General features: G+C 42.5%; 1 protein-coding gene across 3 annotated transcripts in view; it reads left to right on the top strand.

Moving 5' to 3' along the window:
* pparg (peroxisome proliferator-activated receptor gamma) overlaps positions 1-14640 on the top strand; it is a 146672-nt gene that overhangs the window by 38080 nt on the left and 93952 nt on the right. For 2 of the 3 annotated variants that reach the window (XM_042306115.1, XM_042306113.1), the window contains exons 2-4: positions 4410-4880; positions 5017-5186; positions 10644-10782. In XM_042306115.1, coding sequence (XP_042162049.1) covers positions 4412-4880; positions 5017-5186; positions 10644-10782 — 778 coding nt within the window. In that variant the 5' untranslated portion in view covers positions 4410-4411. The remainder of the gene's footprint in view (positions 1-4409; positions 4881-5016; positions 5187-10643; positions 10783-14640) is intronic. The other variant, XM_042306114.1, reaches the window with a different exon arrangement.

Raw genomic sequence — 14640 nt, 5'->3', positions numbered from 1 at the left:
TATAAGAAATAATACATAAAAAAAACAAAATACTGCATATTTTCCTAACCCATTAGACATTAATGAAGCCAAATAAATATCATTATTGTGTTGATCCAGATAAAAAAATTACTGAGATTTACCAGAGATGAGGCTATCACTTGTGATTACTATGATAAGCAATTTAACAACCTTTATAGCAGTTTATCCAAGTCAAGTTGATTTTCTACCTTTTCATTTGAATGTTCAGTCTTCCTAAATATCATGACCACCTTGTTCATTATCGGTCTTCTCTCAGTCATGAATGTTCCATTGTTGCCCTTCCAGAAACATGGTTGACTGAAGTGACAACCACGCTTTATGACATGTCTCCTTATAATGCTGTTCACCACTGTAGAACATCAAGTGAGGGTCCGTTTTAGTTCAGAAATGTTTTCAAGTCTTTGTAATAGAGGACCTCATTGATGTTGAATCTCTTTTCATAGAAATTCCCTCCTGCTAATTTTTTGGTGGTTAAAGTGGTAATTGGATCCGTCTATCGGCCACCCTATCCTGACATTGTTAGTTTCTTTGATATCCTTGCATCAACCTTGGATTTGCCCCCGTCTGAGCTGGTATAGCACGATTCAATCTTTGTCCTGTATTGACCCTTTGCCTGTTTGATGGTTTGTCAGAGGGCATAGCGGGTTTTCTTATAAGCGTCCGGGTTAGAGTCCCGTTCCTTGATAGCTGCTACTCTGCCCTTTAGCTCAGTGCGGATGTTGCCTGTAATCCATGGCTTCCGTTTGGGGTACATACACACGGTCACTGTGGGGACGATGTCATCGATGCACTTATTGATGAAGCCAGTGACTGATGTGGTGTACCTCTCAATGCCATTGCAAGAATCCCAGAACATATTCCAGTCTGTGCTAGCAAAACAGTCCTGTAGCTTAGCATCTGCGTCCTCTGACCACTTCCTTATTGAGCAAGTCACTGGTACTTCCTGCTCTAGTTTTTGCTTGTAAGCAGGAATCAGGAGGATAGTTTTTTGGTCAGATTTGCCAAATGGAGGGTGGGGGGAGCTTTGTACACATCTCTGTGTGTGGAGTAAAGTTAGTTAAGAGTTTTCTCTCTCTAGTTGCACATTTAACATTTGTTTAATTTAACTAGGCAAGTCAGAACAAATTCTTATTTACAATGACAGCCTAGGAACAGTGGGTTAACTGCCTTGTTCAGGGGCAGAATGACAGATTTTTATTTTGTCAGCTTGGGGATTTGATCTAGCAACCTTTTTGGTACCGGCCCAATGCTCTAAGCACTAGGCTACCTGCTGCCCCAAATGTGCTGGTAGAAATGAGGTAAAATGGATTTAAGTTTCCCTGCATTAAAGTCCCCAGCCACTCTGGATGAGCATTTTCCTGTTTGCTTATGGCCCTATACAGCTCGTTGAGTGCAGTCTTAGTGCCAGCATCTGTTTGTGGTGGGAAACAAACAGCTACGATAAAAACTCTTGGTATATAGTGCATCAGCTGTTATTTACAAATAGACACAGAACCCCACCCCTTGTCTTACCAGAGGCAGCTGTTCTATCTTGCCGATGGATGTCATCCATGTCGTTGTTCAGCCACAACTCGGTGAAACATAAGATATTACAGTTAATGTCCCTTTGGTAGGATATCCTTGATCGGAGCTCATCCATTTTGTTATCCAATGATTTCAACTTGGCTAATAGGACTGATGGCAGAGGGATTTACTCACTCGCCTACAAATTCTCAGAAGGCAGCCTGACCTCCGTCCCCTTTTCTTTATATCGCTGTTCTGATGTCAATAACTTATTTTCGGTCATAAGTGACGGTTGCTACAACATTATGTAAAAAACAAGTTAAAATATAAGTTACAACAACGCAATTGTTTTCTTCTAAATAGCACAGTTGGTTTGGAGAACGCAAAATGGCAGCCATCCCCTCCGGCGCCATTACAAAGAATCCATCTATATAACACAAGCCACTGTGATAACCTTCACCCTCCCCACCTCACATAGAATTTACTATCAGATACAAAAGGTACCATACTCTGGAATTCTTATCTTCATGCTGTCAAAACCCCATCATCCCTCAATTACTTCAAGTGAAGACTTGGGGTCAGCCTGATGAACCAAACTACCCAATAATCCCCTCCATGTAGCATAACTGTCACGGTCGTCCTCCTCTTCATCTGAAGAGGAGAGGCGAGAAGGATCGGAGGACCAAAATGCGGCGTGATATATGTTCATGTTGAATGTTTATTAAAGAAAGAACTGAACACTGAAACACTATACAAAAACAGTAAACAAAATAACAACCGTGAAGCTAATGCGAGCTGCGCTGAAACAAGCCATCAACATAGACAATCACCCACAAACAAACAGTGCAACCCAGGCTACCTAAGTATGATTCTCAATCAGAGACAACTAATGACACCTGCCTCTGATTGAGAACCATACTAGGGCGAAACATAGAAATCCCAAATCACAGAAAATCAAACATAGACTGCCCACCCAACTCACTCCCTGACCATACTAAATAAATACAAAACAAAGGAAATAAAGGTCAGAACATGACAATAACACTCACACGCACATAATCAAACATGTTTTTTCCTATTTACTGAGTATGTTATGTACAATTATAGTTAATATGCTTTGTTTAACTGATTGATTAAAGGTTTTTGTTTTTTTGTACTTATATTTGTGGTTTTCATATCAGCCCTTTTGGTCTTCCAACCTCACCTGCACACTGTTTTTATCTGTCTTTATCTGTACTGTTTTGTCTTTCACTTCTGTGGTGCGAATAAATAAAACCTTTCTTCATGTTTGTACTTATGTATTGTATATTGTGTTTTTGTGGTGTGGAATTTATCAGCCCTTGGGTTTCCAACCACACCTGCACATCATTGTTTTTTAAATAATTGTTTTACCTGTATTGTTTATCACTTGTCGTCTTTGGTGCAAATAAATAAACTAAAACTACTCTTTTTGGTGTCCACACAAAACATAATATAGAACATTAATAGACAAGAACAGGTGTTGTTCCGTGATGTGCTGTTTTATCTGTTTTTTGAAACCAGACTTGCTGTTCATTTGAGCAAAATGGCTCTATTTAATACTATACACTTTTTTGAATTTCTTCTGGATTTGGGGACTGGGAAAAGACCCCTGGTGGCACATCTGGTGGGGTATGTGTGTGTGTCAGTTGACTATGCAAACAATTAGAATTTAACACATTTATGTTTCTTATAAAAACAAGAAGTGACGCAGTCTGTCTTCTACTTTTCGCCAAGAGAGACTGGCATGCAAAGCATTTATATAAGCCCTCTGATAAGAGTAAAGAGCAAGACGTGCCGCTATGTTCTGGGCCGGCTGCAGTTTTTCTAGGTCCTTCTTTGCAGCACCTGACCCATACGACTTGGCAATAATCAAGATAAGATTACTAGAGCCTGCAGAACTTGCTTTTGTTGAGTGTCAAAAAAGCAGAACATCTCTTTCACGGACAGACCTTTCCCCATATTCACAACCATTGACGTTGGGGACAGGTCATGCATCATTTGAACAAAAATTATTAGCCAGCTAGCTCGCCTAGCCAAAAAGAGTTGACGTGCCAGTTTATATGCTAGTCTGTGGGTCAAAACCACCACATATGCAATAAAACACAATTCAATTTTTAAATAACTAAATATGTACACACAGTATTTCCAAGAGCTCTTTGCTTAGACTACTACTATGGCCTGGTACTGTTAGATTTCATCTTAACACTTTCCCATGTTATAAATTATTTATCTGCTTAGACTACTACTAGGGCTTGGTACTGTTAGACCCCATGTTATAAATTCTGTTTGTTTTGAGGAGTAGTATTTCCCCTGGTATCTGTTAATAGTGAAGGATAGCCTTGGTTATATAAAGTTAAGTGTAACATCACATGGGTTCAGAGCAGTGGGTTTCATCAGTCACTGATTGGAGGTCAACCAAGTTAGAGTTCAGTTCACTATCTCACAGGATATGTTCAGTTCGGAGATTGAACACAGTTCTGTAGACTTCACTAGGAGGGCCCCTACTATGAACACAGTTCTGTAGACTAGTAGGAATAGGAGGGTCTCAAATGGTCTTGATGGTAAGCATGCAGAATGTTTATTACAGAACAACAGAGCTCACATATCTTTTTAATCTCAGTCTGAAATGGCCTCACATTGACAAGCCTGAGGGAAGCAGAAGGGAGGACTTGTGTCAGCGGTATAGTTCAATATGTTTTCAATCTGTCTGAATTGACAAGCCTGAGGGAATCAGACGGGAGGACTCAAAATGTTTTGTATCAGTTAGTCTTTTACCACATTGTCACACTCTCTCACACACACAGATCCTGACTCTCCCTCCTCCTCTCTTCCCCTCCCTCCCTCTCTTCCCCTCTCTCTAACAGACATGGTGGATACCCAGCTCCTCGCATGGCCAATGGGCATCAGTCTGACCCCTGTACACCTGGATGAGCTTGATGACAGTTCTCACTCTCTGGATATGAAACCATTCACCACCCTGGACTACACTAGCCTGGACTACGAACACGGACCCACCATCTCCAGCTACAGACCCACCCAGGTCCACCACTACCAAGCAAGCCACAGTCCCAGACCCACCCAGGCCCACCACTACCAAGACAGCCACAGCCCCAGACCCACCCAGGCCCACCACTACCAAGCCAGCAACAGTCCCAGACCCACCCAGGCCCACCACTACCAAGCCAGCTACAGCCCCAGTCACCTCAGCCCTAGACCTGGCCAGGGTTACCAGCCCTGCCCCAGCCCTGGCTCCAGCCCTGCCCTGGGACACCACCTTGCATACATGGACCACATGTACAACCACAGCCAGGTTCAGGAAGGACACGGTGAGACCTGTGTGTGATCAAATATTTGCTAGCATTTGAAAATATAACTAACACAACAACATCTCTTCTATATGAATGTGCATGTTGTGTGACCCTGCTCTGTCTTTGTCATTGTATCAGTGTTTCTGTCTGTTCTGTCCCTCAGGTTGTATAAAACTGGAGCCAGAGTCTCCTCCCCAGCACTCAGACAGCAGTCCTCTCTACTCCAAGCTACAGGACGACACCACCGCTTCCCTACTCAACATAGAGTGTCGAGTCTGTGGAGACAAAGCTTCTGGCTTCCACTACGGAGTCCATGCCTGTGAAGGCTGCAAGGTACGACTACTCTGTGTGTTTGTGTCTCCTTATTTCTCCGTTGTTTACCTGTGTGCTATAACCTCGCACCCTAAAGAGGCTTAAACTCACGCTGACAGACAGGGTCAAAAGTTGCCTGCCCTCAACCACGTTAAACATTTCTTACACTTCATGTGGGTCTGTCTGTCACTTCAACCACAAGCCCATACATAGTTTCCTTCCCCGAGCAGCACAGCCTGCAGTGGCAGAACATCTTAGACAGACTGACACAACGTCTCTGAATAAAAATAATCATACGAAGGGCGACCAGAGGTGTGAGGCATATTTCCACCGTTCATTCTCTGAAACAGATCCTATCTTCCGATAAATATGTGCTTACTTTCAAGAAAACATAAAAGTGTGTATAGTCATTAATGTGTCAGTATACTTTGCCAGTCAGTGTGGTTAGCAGTGTGTGTATCTACCGGAAGGCACAGTGTTAGCAGTGTGTGTATCTACTTCAAGGCAGAGTGTTAGCAGTGAGTCAGTATTCATTGTTCTATTATCTTGTGGTACATTAGTATGAGGATCAGGATAGAAGCCAAGAGCTGCTGGGGTCAGCCAACCAGGGTCAGATGTTTAAAACATTCTTTACTGAGGTGGAGCTTCAGAAAGAGGAAGCTGGGGAGAGACTATGTTGGGTCCTTGGAAATCACTATATAAATACTATGTATTATAATAATTTGTATTTGTATTGTTAATAGTATTATTGTTATTATTGTTTGGGGCGGCAGGTAGCCTAGTGGTTAGAGCGTTGGGCCAGTAACCGAACGGTTGATGGATTGAATCCCCGAGCTGACATAGTAAAAATCTGTTCCCCAGTATGCCATCATTGTAAATAAGAATTTGTTCTTAACTGACTTGCCTCGTTAAATATTTATTTATTTAACCAGGTAGGCAAGTTGAGAACAAGTTCTCATTTACAATTGCGACCTGGCCAAGATAAAGCAAAGCAGTTCGACACAGAGTTACACATGGAGTAAAACAAACATACAGTCAATAATACAATAGAAAAATAAGTCTATATACAATGTGAGCAAATGAGGGGAGATAAGGGAGGTAAAGGCAAAAAAAGGCCATGGTGGCGAAGTAAATACAATATAGCAAGTAAAACACTGGAATGGTAAATTTGCAGTGGAAGAATGTGCAAAGTAGAAATAGAAATAATAAATGATCATGTTATTGATTATTACTATACTTTTTTACTCCTTTTATTACTATTGTTATTACTGTTATTGTTATAATTATTACTTTTCTTATTACTGTTGTGGCTGTTATTATTGTGTAGTATTATTGTAACAGTATGGAGGTAAACTCCTAGCTCAAGGGCCTATGGGACTCAGAGCTGTGATGGTCATACGACCAATATATACCTACAAACCTTTTTTGGAATGTAAACAATAACAAACTCATTTAGAACATGTGGCCCCAATCTACATCTGTCTAGCTAGCTGCCCCAGAGAACTCAACATGTCAAGTGCATGTTACAAGTAGAAAAGTAAACAATGTCTCCTTATAAAGCTGGGTTATATGTAGCCTAGTCAGTGTATGGAGGAGGCAGAGCTAGCCAGCCAGACACTACAGAGGACGTGGGCTACTTGGCCTGGATAGTGGCAAGAAGCAACGGCCGTAGAGGGAGGTGTGCAGCAGACGCTGTAGCCTCCTTGTATGACAGGCAGAGACAGTGGGATTACTTTTTTCCCCAGAGGTGTAGGAATACACTTTTAAACAACATGTTTGTTTATAATTTCCTAAATTTGTTGGGCTATTTTAGTTAACTTGTCTAGTCAAATAGGCCTATGGTAGGCCAGCCGCTTCTCAGTCATAACCTAGAATTATATATTTTTTTTAATGTAACCTTTATTTAACTAGGCAAGTCAGTTAAGAACAAATTCTTATTTACAATGACGGCTTACACCGGCCAAACCCAGACAACACTGGGCCAATTGTGTGCCACCCTATGGGACTCCCAATCACGGACAGTTTTGATCCAGGCTGGATTCGAACCAGGGTGTCTGTAGTGATGCCTCTAGCACTGAGATGCAGTGCCTTAGATCGCTGCGCCATTCGTGAAAGGCAAATAATTGATAGACTAATAAATAAATCAGTACTCTCAAGAATAAATGTCTTGATTGAAGCATTCATTCTATCATTTATCTAAATTAGCTGACATCTGTACAGTTTTCTTGCTGCCTTGGCAGCAGCTAATGGGGATCCCTAATAAATACAAATACAGGATAGTTTACATAACACACTGAAATAGTAGCCATACACACAGTAATGGCAGTGTAGTACAACACATGGAATACTTGTGCAGTAGAGGCAACAGTGGTGTGGCTATAGAGATGTGCGAAGAGTATTCTTGAGACAGGACCATGGAGAGAATAGATACTATATTGTCCATTGGTTAGAACGGAAATGTGTCTTATGCTTCTCCAAATACCCTGCAGTGCAACATCCCTGGCTGGAGGGCATTGCTCAAGGGTACAATCGCACAGTTTCGTCCAGGGCTTGAATAATTACAGTCTTGGCACCACACCCATTCATTGGTCCTGCAGTAGTCCTAGCTCTAGAGCAGTTTTTCCTGGTCCTGTAGTAGTCCTATTCCTAGAGCAGTGTTTCCTGGTCCTGTACTAGTCCTAGCCCTAGGGCAGTGTTGCCTGATCCTGGTCCTATAGTAGTCCTAGCTCCAGAGCAGTGTTTCCTGGTCCTGTAGTAGTCCTAGCTCTAGAGCAGGGTTTCCTGGTCCTGGTCCTGTAGTAGTTCTAGCTCTAGAGCAGTGTTTCCTGGAAATGTAGTAGTCCTAGCCCTAGAGTAGTGTTTCCTGGTCCTGTAGTAGTCTTACCTCTAGAGCAGTGTTTCCTGGTCCTGTAGTAGTCCTAGCCCTAGAACAGTGTTTCCTTGTCCTGTAGTAGTCCTAGCTCTAGAGCAGTGTGTCCTGTTCCTGTAGTTGTCCTAGCCCTAGAGCAGTATTTGCTGGTCCTGTTGTAGTCCTAGCTCTAGAGCAGTGTATCCTGGTCCTGTAGTAGTCCTAGCCCTAGAGCAGTGTATCTTGGTCCTGTAGTAGTCCTAGCTCTAGTGCAGTGTGTCATGATCCTGGTCCTGTAGTAGTCCTAGCTCTATAGCAGTTTTTCCAGGTTCTGTAGTAGTCCTAGCTCTAGAGCAGTGTTTTCTGATCCTGGTCATGTAGTAGTCCTAGCTCCAGAGCAGTCTTTACTGTTCCTTGTAGTAGTCCTTGATCTAGAGCAGTGTTTCCTGGTCGTGTATTAGTCCTAGCTCTAGAGCAGTGTTTCCTGGTCCTGTAGTAGTGCTACCCCTAGGGCAGTGTTTCCTGGTCCTGTAGTAGTCCTAGCCCTAGAGCAGTGTTTCCTGGTCCTGTAGTAGTCCTAGCTCTAGACCAATGTTTCCTGATCCTGGTATTTCATTTTCGCCGTAGCACTACACAGCTGAGTAAATTTAAAAGAAAAATGCTTGTTACATTTGCAGTTTGATTTAGCTGAATTGTGTCAATTCATACAAGTACGTGGGAGTATAACTCGATGTTACGCTGTCCTTCTCTCAGCACATTTCAAAGCTGTAGGCTAAGGTTAAATCGAGACTTGGTTTCCTCTATCGTAATCTCTCCTCTTTCACCCCAGCTGCCAAACTAACCCTGATTCAGATAACCATTCTACCCATGTTAGATTATGAAACGTAATTTATTGATTGGCAGGGTGCTCTCGAGCGGCTAGATGTTCTTTACCATCCGGCCATCAGATTTGCCACCAATGCTCCTTATAGGACACATCACTGCACTCTATACTCCTCTGTAAACTGGTCATTTCTGTATACCCGTCGCAAGACCCACTGGTTGACGCTTATTTATAAAACCCTTAGGCCTCACTCCCCCCTATCTGAGATATCTACTGCAGCCCTTATCCTCCACGTACAACACCCATTCTGCCAGTCACACTCTGTTAAAGGTCCCCAAACCACACACATCCCTGGGTCGCTCATTTTTTCAGTTCGCTGCAGCAAACACTCAAAATAGACAGTTTTATCCACAACTCTTCATTCAAAGACACAATCATGGACACTCTTACTTACAGTTATGGCTCCTTCGCATGATGTATTGTCTCTACCTTCTTGCCCTTTGTACTGTCGTCTGTGCCCAATCATTTTTGTACCATGTTTTGTGGTAGCTAGTTAGCTAGCTAGGCCCATTACATGGTTAACTGGGCAAGCGACCCCATCACCTTTCACAGGTCGCAGTGTGAATTACACATTTGGGGCACAGACAAAGGGGAGAGAGGGGAGCTAGCTACAAATTGTTGATGGAGCTCACTACATTCAAAACTTGCTCCACACAACAAGAAGTGGTCAGTGGCCAATGTTCAACAGTTCTATTTATAGGGAAGATCTGATATGAGAGGTTTGGAGAGATGTCTTTACTACTGTCTTTACTTGTCTTGAAGGGGTTAAATTGCCCGAATGGCACCAGAACATTAAGATGAAATGTATTTTGAATCTTGTTACAGTAATAATATGGTGCATTAAAACTAAAAGCAGATTTACCTAGCTCGGTTGAGACCCTAGGATCCTCAAGTAAACCAATCCTGTGAACAGGTTAGGCAACTCCGGTGTCTATACTTCAAAAGCAAAGTTAGATAAGATGGAAGTTTATGAAGTAGGGCCTTGTAAACAAAGAGTGATGTAGAAATCTATGAGCAAAGTCCAGACAACTTTTTGAAACAGGATGCAGTGATGCGTATCAAAACTGTCACCTATAACAAAACATAGGGCACTATGGTAGATGGCATCCAAATGTTTAAGAGTTTTAGTAGCTGCACTTTGATAAATAATATCTTCATAATCAACAACAGATAAAATGGTTGACTGTCACGAACCGGCTCGAAGTTCTTAATTAACAAAAAAAGGAGACAACGTGGAGATAAGGAATAACAAAATATATTTATTAACTGAAGTAAACTAAATACAATTAACAATGGTGTGTGTAGTCAGTAGTGTAAGTGAGTGTTTGCGTGCATAAATGTGATAATGAGGGGTGTTGAAAGTTGCCAAAGCAAACGAACGAAATGGCCACAAAAATGCCACAACCACACTATCAGTGTGTCTGCTTGGAGAGAGTCTCTTCAATGAATGGGGAAGAGGTGTATTTATCCTGGGACACACCCAGCCCAGGTGTATCCCATGTCGCTGACGACCCTCCCGGTTCCACCCACCGGCATCCTAATAAGGAAAACAAGCGCAAAGAGAGAGAATTCGGCAGACGGAGTGGGAGGGTCATCACAACTGAATAACCTGCTTCCTACTGCTTAGACCAAGGTGTAGAACCATCAAGAGAAAAAACAGACAAATTGTCAAGTTGTGCCCATTTACAATGAATATTTTCTTATGTTTCTCCCTTCTCTAATAAAACCTGTGTGTCTCTATGTTCAGGGGTTCTTCCGTCGGACCATCCGGTTGAAGCTGGTTTATGACCACTGTGACCTGCACTGTCGCATCCACAAGAAGAGCCGCAACAAGTGTCAGTACTGTCGCTTTCAGAAGTGCCTGGTGGTGGGCATGTCTCACAATGGTAAGAACCAACATTACAATCAATCAGTCAAATGTATTTATAAAGGGGCCTTCCGAGTGGCGCAGTGGTCTAAGGCACTGCATCGCAGTGCTTGAGGTGTCACTACAGACCCTGATCCCAGGCTGTATCACAGCCAGCCATGACCGGGAAACCCATGAGGCAGCATACAATTGGCCCAGCGTCGTCTGGGTTAGGGGAGGGTTTGGCCGGGATTTCCTTGTCCCATCGCTCTCTAGCGACTCCTTGTAGCGGGCTGGGTGCCTGCAAGCTGACTCCCGGATGCCAATTGTACGGCGTTTCCTCTGACACGTTGGTGTGTCTGGCTGCCAGGTTAAGCGAGCAGTGTGTCATAAGCAGTGCGGCTTGGCAGGGTCGTATTCCGGAGAACTCGTGGCTCTCGTACGGCAGTTGCAGCGATGGGACAAGACTAACTACCAATTGGATATCATGAAATTGCGGAGAAAAAGGGGTAAATGTACAAAAACATATGTATTTATAAAGCCCTTTTTTACATCAGCAGATGTCACAAAGTGCTTATACAGAAACCCAGCCTAAAACCCCAAACAGCAAGCAATGTAGATGTCGAAGCACAGTGGCTAGGAAAAACTCCCTAGAAAGACCGGAACCTAGGAAGAAAACTAGAGAGGAACCAGGCTCTGTGGGGTGGCCAGTCCTATTCTGGCTGTGCCGGGTAGAGATCATATTTTACAAAAATCCATGCCATTTAGTATGATATGTTAGGTTACTTCAAATCCAATCAAATCAAATCAAATTTTATTTGTCACATACACATGGTTAGCAGATGTTAATGCGAGTGTAGCGAAATGCTTGTGCTTCTAGTTCCGACAATGCAGTAATAACCAACAAGTAATCTAACTAACAATTCCAAAACTACTGTCTTACACTTGTGTGTATAAGGGGATAAAGAATATGTACATAAAGATATATGATATATATGATATATGATATATGATGTGATGGTACAGAGCGGCATAGGCAAGATGCAGTAGATTGTTGTCGACATTGTTTAAAAAAACCTGCGTTTTGTCAAACGCTTTTATTTTTCAATCTTCTGTGATGCATGTAAAGTGTATTATTGGGACTTCAACTCTATATTTGACAAGGTGTTTTCTTTTTTATGACATAAACAAAAGTATAGACCTTCACATATGTGGTTCAAAGTAGATTTGTTTAACACTACCAAGAAACACTATGATCATGAGTTAGTAAAAAGTTAAAAACTAAAGGAGGGGGAGTTGGTCGGGGTAGATAGGTAGGCGTATAACACAAACGTGCGTGTTCAAATCTCATCACGGACAACTTTAGCATTTTGGCTAATTAGGAACTTTGCAACTACTTGCTACTTGTTAGCTAACCCTGCACCTTAAAATATAATGGCGCCAGAGGGACTGGCTCCTAACAGACTTTGCTATTTTGTTTGTTTTTTCACATAGTTTGTAACTTATTTTGTACATAATGTTGCTGCTACTGTCTCTTTTATGAATAACTTTTGGATATCAGAACAGCGATTACTCGCCTCCAACTGGATGAAGATCTGTTATTTAATGAGTCGGACGCAAAGGATATACTGCTTCCGAGACCAGGCCCAAATCCCAGTTATTCGCATGAAGAAAAGACGGAAATACAGGGGGTGGAGATCGAGGTGTCTTGTGAGAATTAATTGGCGAGTGTGTTACCCATCTCTACCATCCGTTCTATTGGCCAACGTGCAATCACTGGAAAATAAACTGGATGATCTCTGTTCGAGATCATCCTACCCAACGGGACACTGTAATATCTTATGTTTCACTGAGTCGTGGCTGAACGACAACAAGGATAATATAGACCTGGCTGGGTTTTACGTGCATCGACAGAACAGAACAGCTACGACTTTGCCAATAACAGCTGGTGCGCAATGTCTAATATTAAATAAGTCTCAAGGTATTGCTCGCCTGAGGTAGAGTACCCCAAGGCTGTAGACCACACTATATACCAAGAGTTTTCTATATTTTTCATAGCTGTCTATTTACCACCACAAACCGATGCTGGTGCTAAGACAGCACGTAACACGCTGTATAAGGCCATAAGCAAATACTTATCCAGAAGCAGTGCTCCTCCTAGTGGCCGGGACTTTAATGCAGGTAAACTTAAGTCCGTTTTGCCTAATTTCTTCTAGCATGTCACATGTGCAACCAGGAAAAAAAAACTCTAGACCACCTTTACTACACACACACACACGCATACAAAGCTCTCCCCCGCCCTCCATTTGGCAAGTCTGACCATAATTGTATCCTCCTGATTCCTGCTTAACAAGAAAAAAGTAAAGCAGGAAGTACCAGTGACTCGCTCAATATGGAAGTGATCAGATGAAGTGGATGCTAAGCTACAGGACTGTTTTGCTAGCACAGACTGGAATAGGTTCCAGGACTCATCCAATGGAATTGCGGAATATACCACCTCTGTCACCGGCTTCATCAATAAGTACATCGACAACGTCATCCCCACAGTGACCGTGCGTACATATCCCAACCAGAAGCCATGGATTACAGGCAACATCTGCATCGAGCTAAAAGCTATAATGGGAACAGAGCTGCTGCTTTCAAGGAGCGGGACACTAATCCGATAGCTTATAAGAAATCCTGCTATGCCCTCCGATGAACCATCAAACAGGCAAAACGTCAATACAGGACTAAGATTGTATCCTACTACACCGGCTCTAATGCTCGTCGGATGTGGCAGGGCTTGCAAACTATTACAGAGTACAAAGGGAAACCCAGCCACCCAGAGCTACCAGATGAGCTAAATGCCTTTGTGCTCGCGTCAAGGCAAGCAACATTGAATCATTCATGAGAGCACTAGCTGTTCTGGATGACTGTGTGATCCTGCTCTCCGTAGCTGATGTGAGCAAAACTTTTAATCTAACTGTATTGTCCAATTTACATTAGCTATTACAGTGAAAGAATACCATGCTATTGTTTGAGGAGAGTGCACAATTATGAACTTGAAAATGTATGAATAAACAAATGAGAAACATTTGGGCAGTCTTGATACAACATTTTGAATAGATATGCAATAGTTCATTGGATCAGTCTAAAACTTTACACATACCCTGCTGCCATCTAGTGGCCAAAGTCTAAATTGCACCCAGGCTAGATGAATTAATTATGGAATTAATTATGGCCTTTCTCTTGAATTTCAAAGATGGTACAAAAAAATGTATCTTTTACCAGATCTAATGTGTTATATTTTTATACATTAATTTCACAAATGTCAAAGTATTTCCTTTCAATTGGTATCAAGAATATGCATATCCTTGCGTCAGGTCCTGAGCTACAGAGCTATTTGGGTATATCATTTTAGGTGAAAATTGAAAAAAATGGGCGGATCCTTAAGCGATTTTAAACGTATCAACATTCACAAGGCCGCAGGGTCAGACAGATTACCAGGACGTGTACTCAGAGCATGCACGGACCAACTGGCAAGTTACAACCATAGTCCCTGTGCCCAAGAAAGCGACGGTAACCTGCCTAAATGACTACCGCCCCATAGCACTCGTCGGTAGCAATGAGGAACACACCTATGTGAGAATGCTGTTTGTAGAAAAGGCTCATGAAGTTGGTGGAATCACCCTATATTTGATGGCCACTTGCGCAGCTGGCCCAGAGTGCTTTAATTAGGTCAGGTGGAAATGTCTGTCAGATCTCAACTCATTAAAAGGAGGAAATGGCCACCGCCTGACCTCGCTGCTTTCTATTCCCCAACTCCGTCTAATCCAGACATTCTGTGCGTCCACAAATCAACGTAACTCCACTGAATCTTTCATCTGTACTATCTGTTGAGATCGGGAGAGCGGGCCAT

The sequence above is a fragment of the Oncorhynchus tshawytscha genome, linkage group LG25 (assembly GCF_018296145.1).
Source record: "Oncorhynchus tshawytscha isolate Ot180627B linkage group LG25, Otsh_v2.0, whole genome shotgun sequence".
Lineage (NCBI taxonomy): Eukaryota > Metazoa > Chordata > Actinopteri > Salmoniformes > Salmonidae > Oncorhynchus > Oncorhynchus tshawytscha.
Note: the sequence above shows the minus strand (reverse complement) of the source record. Positions and strands in the feature narration are given on the sequence as shown.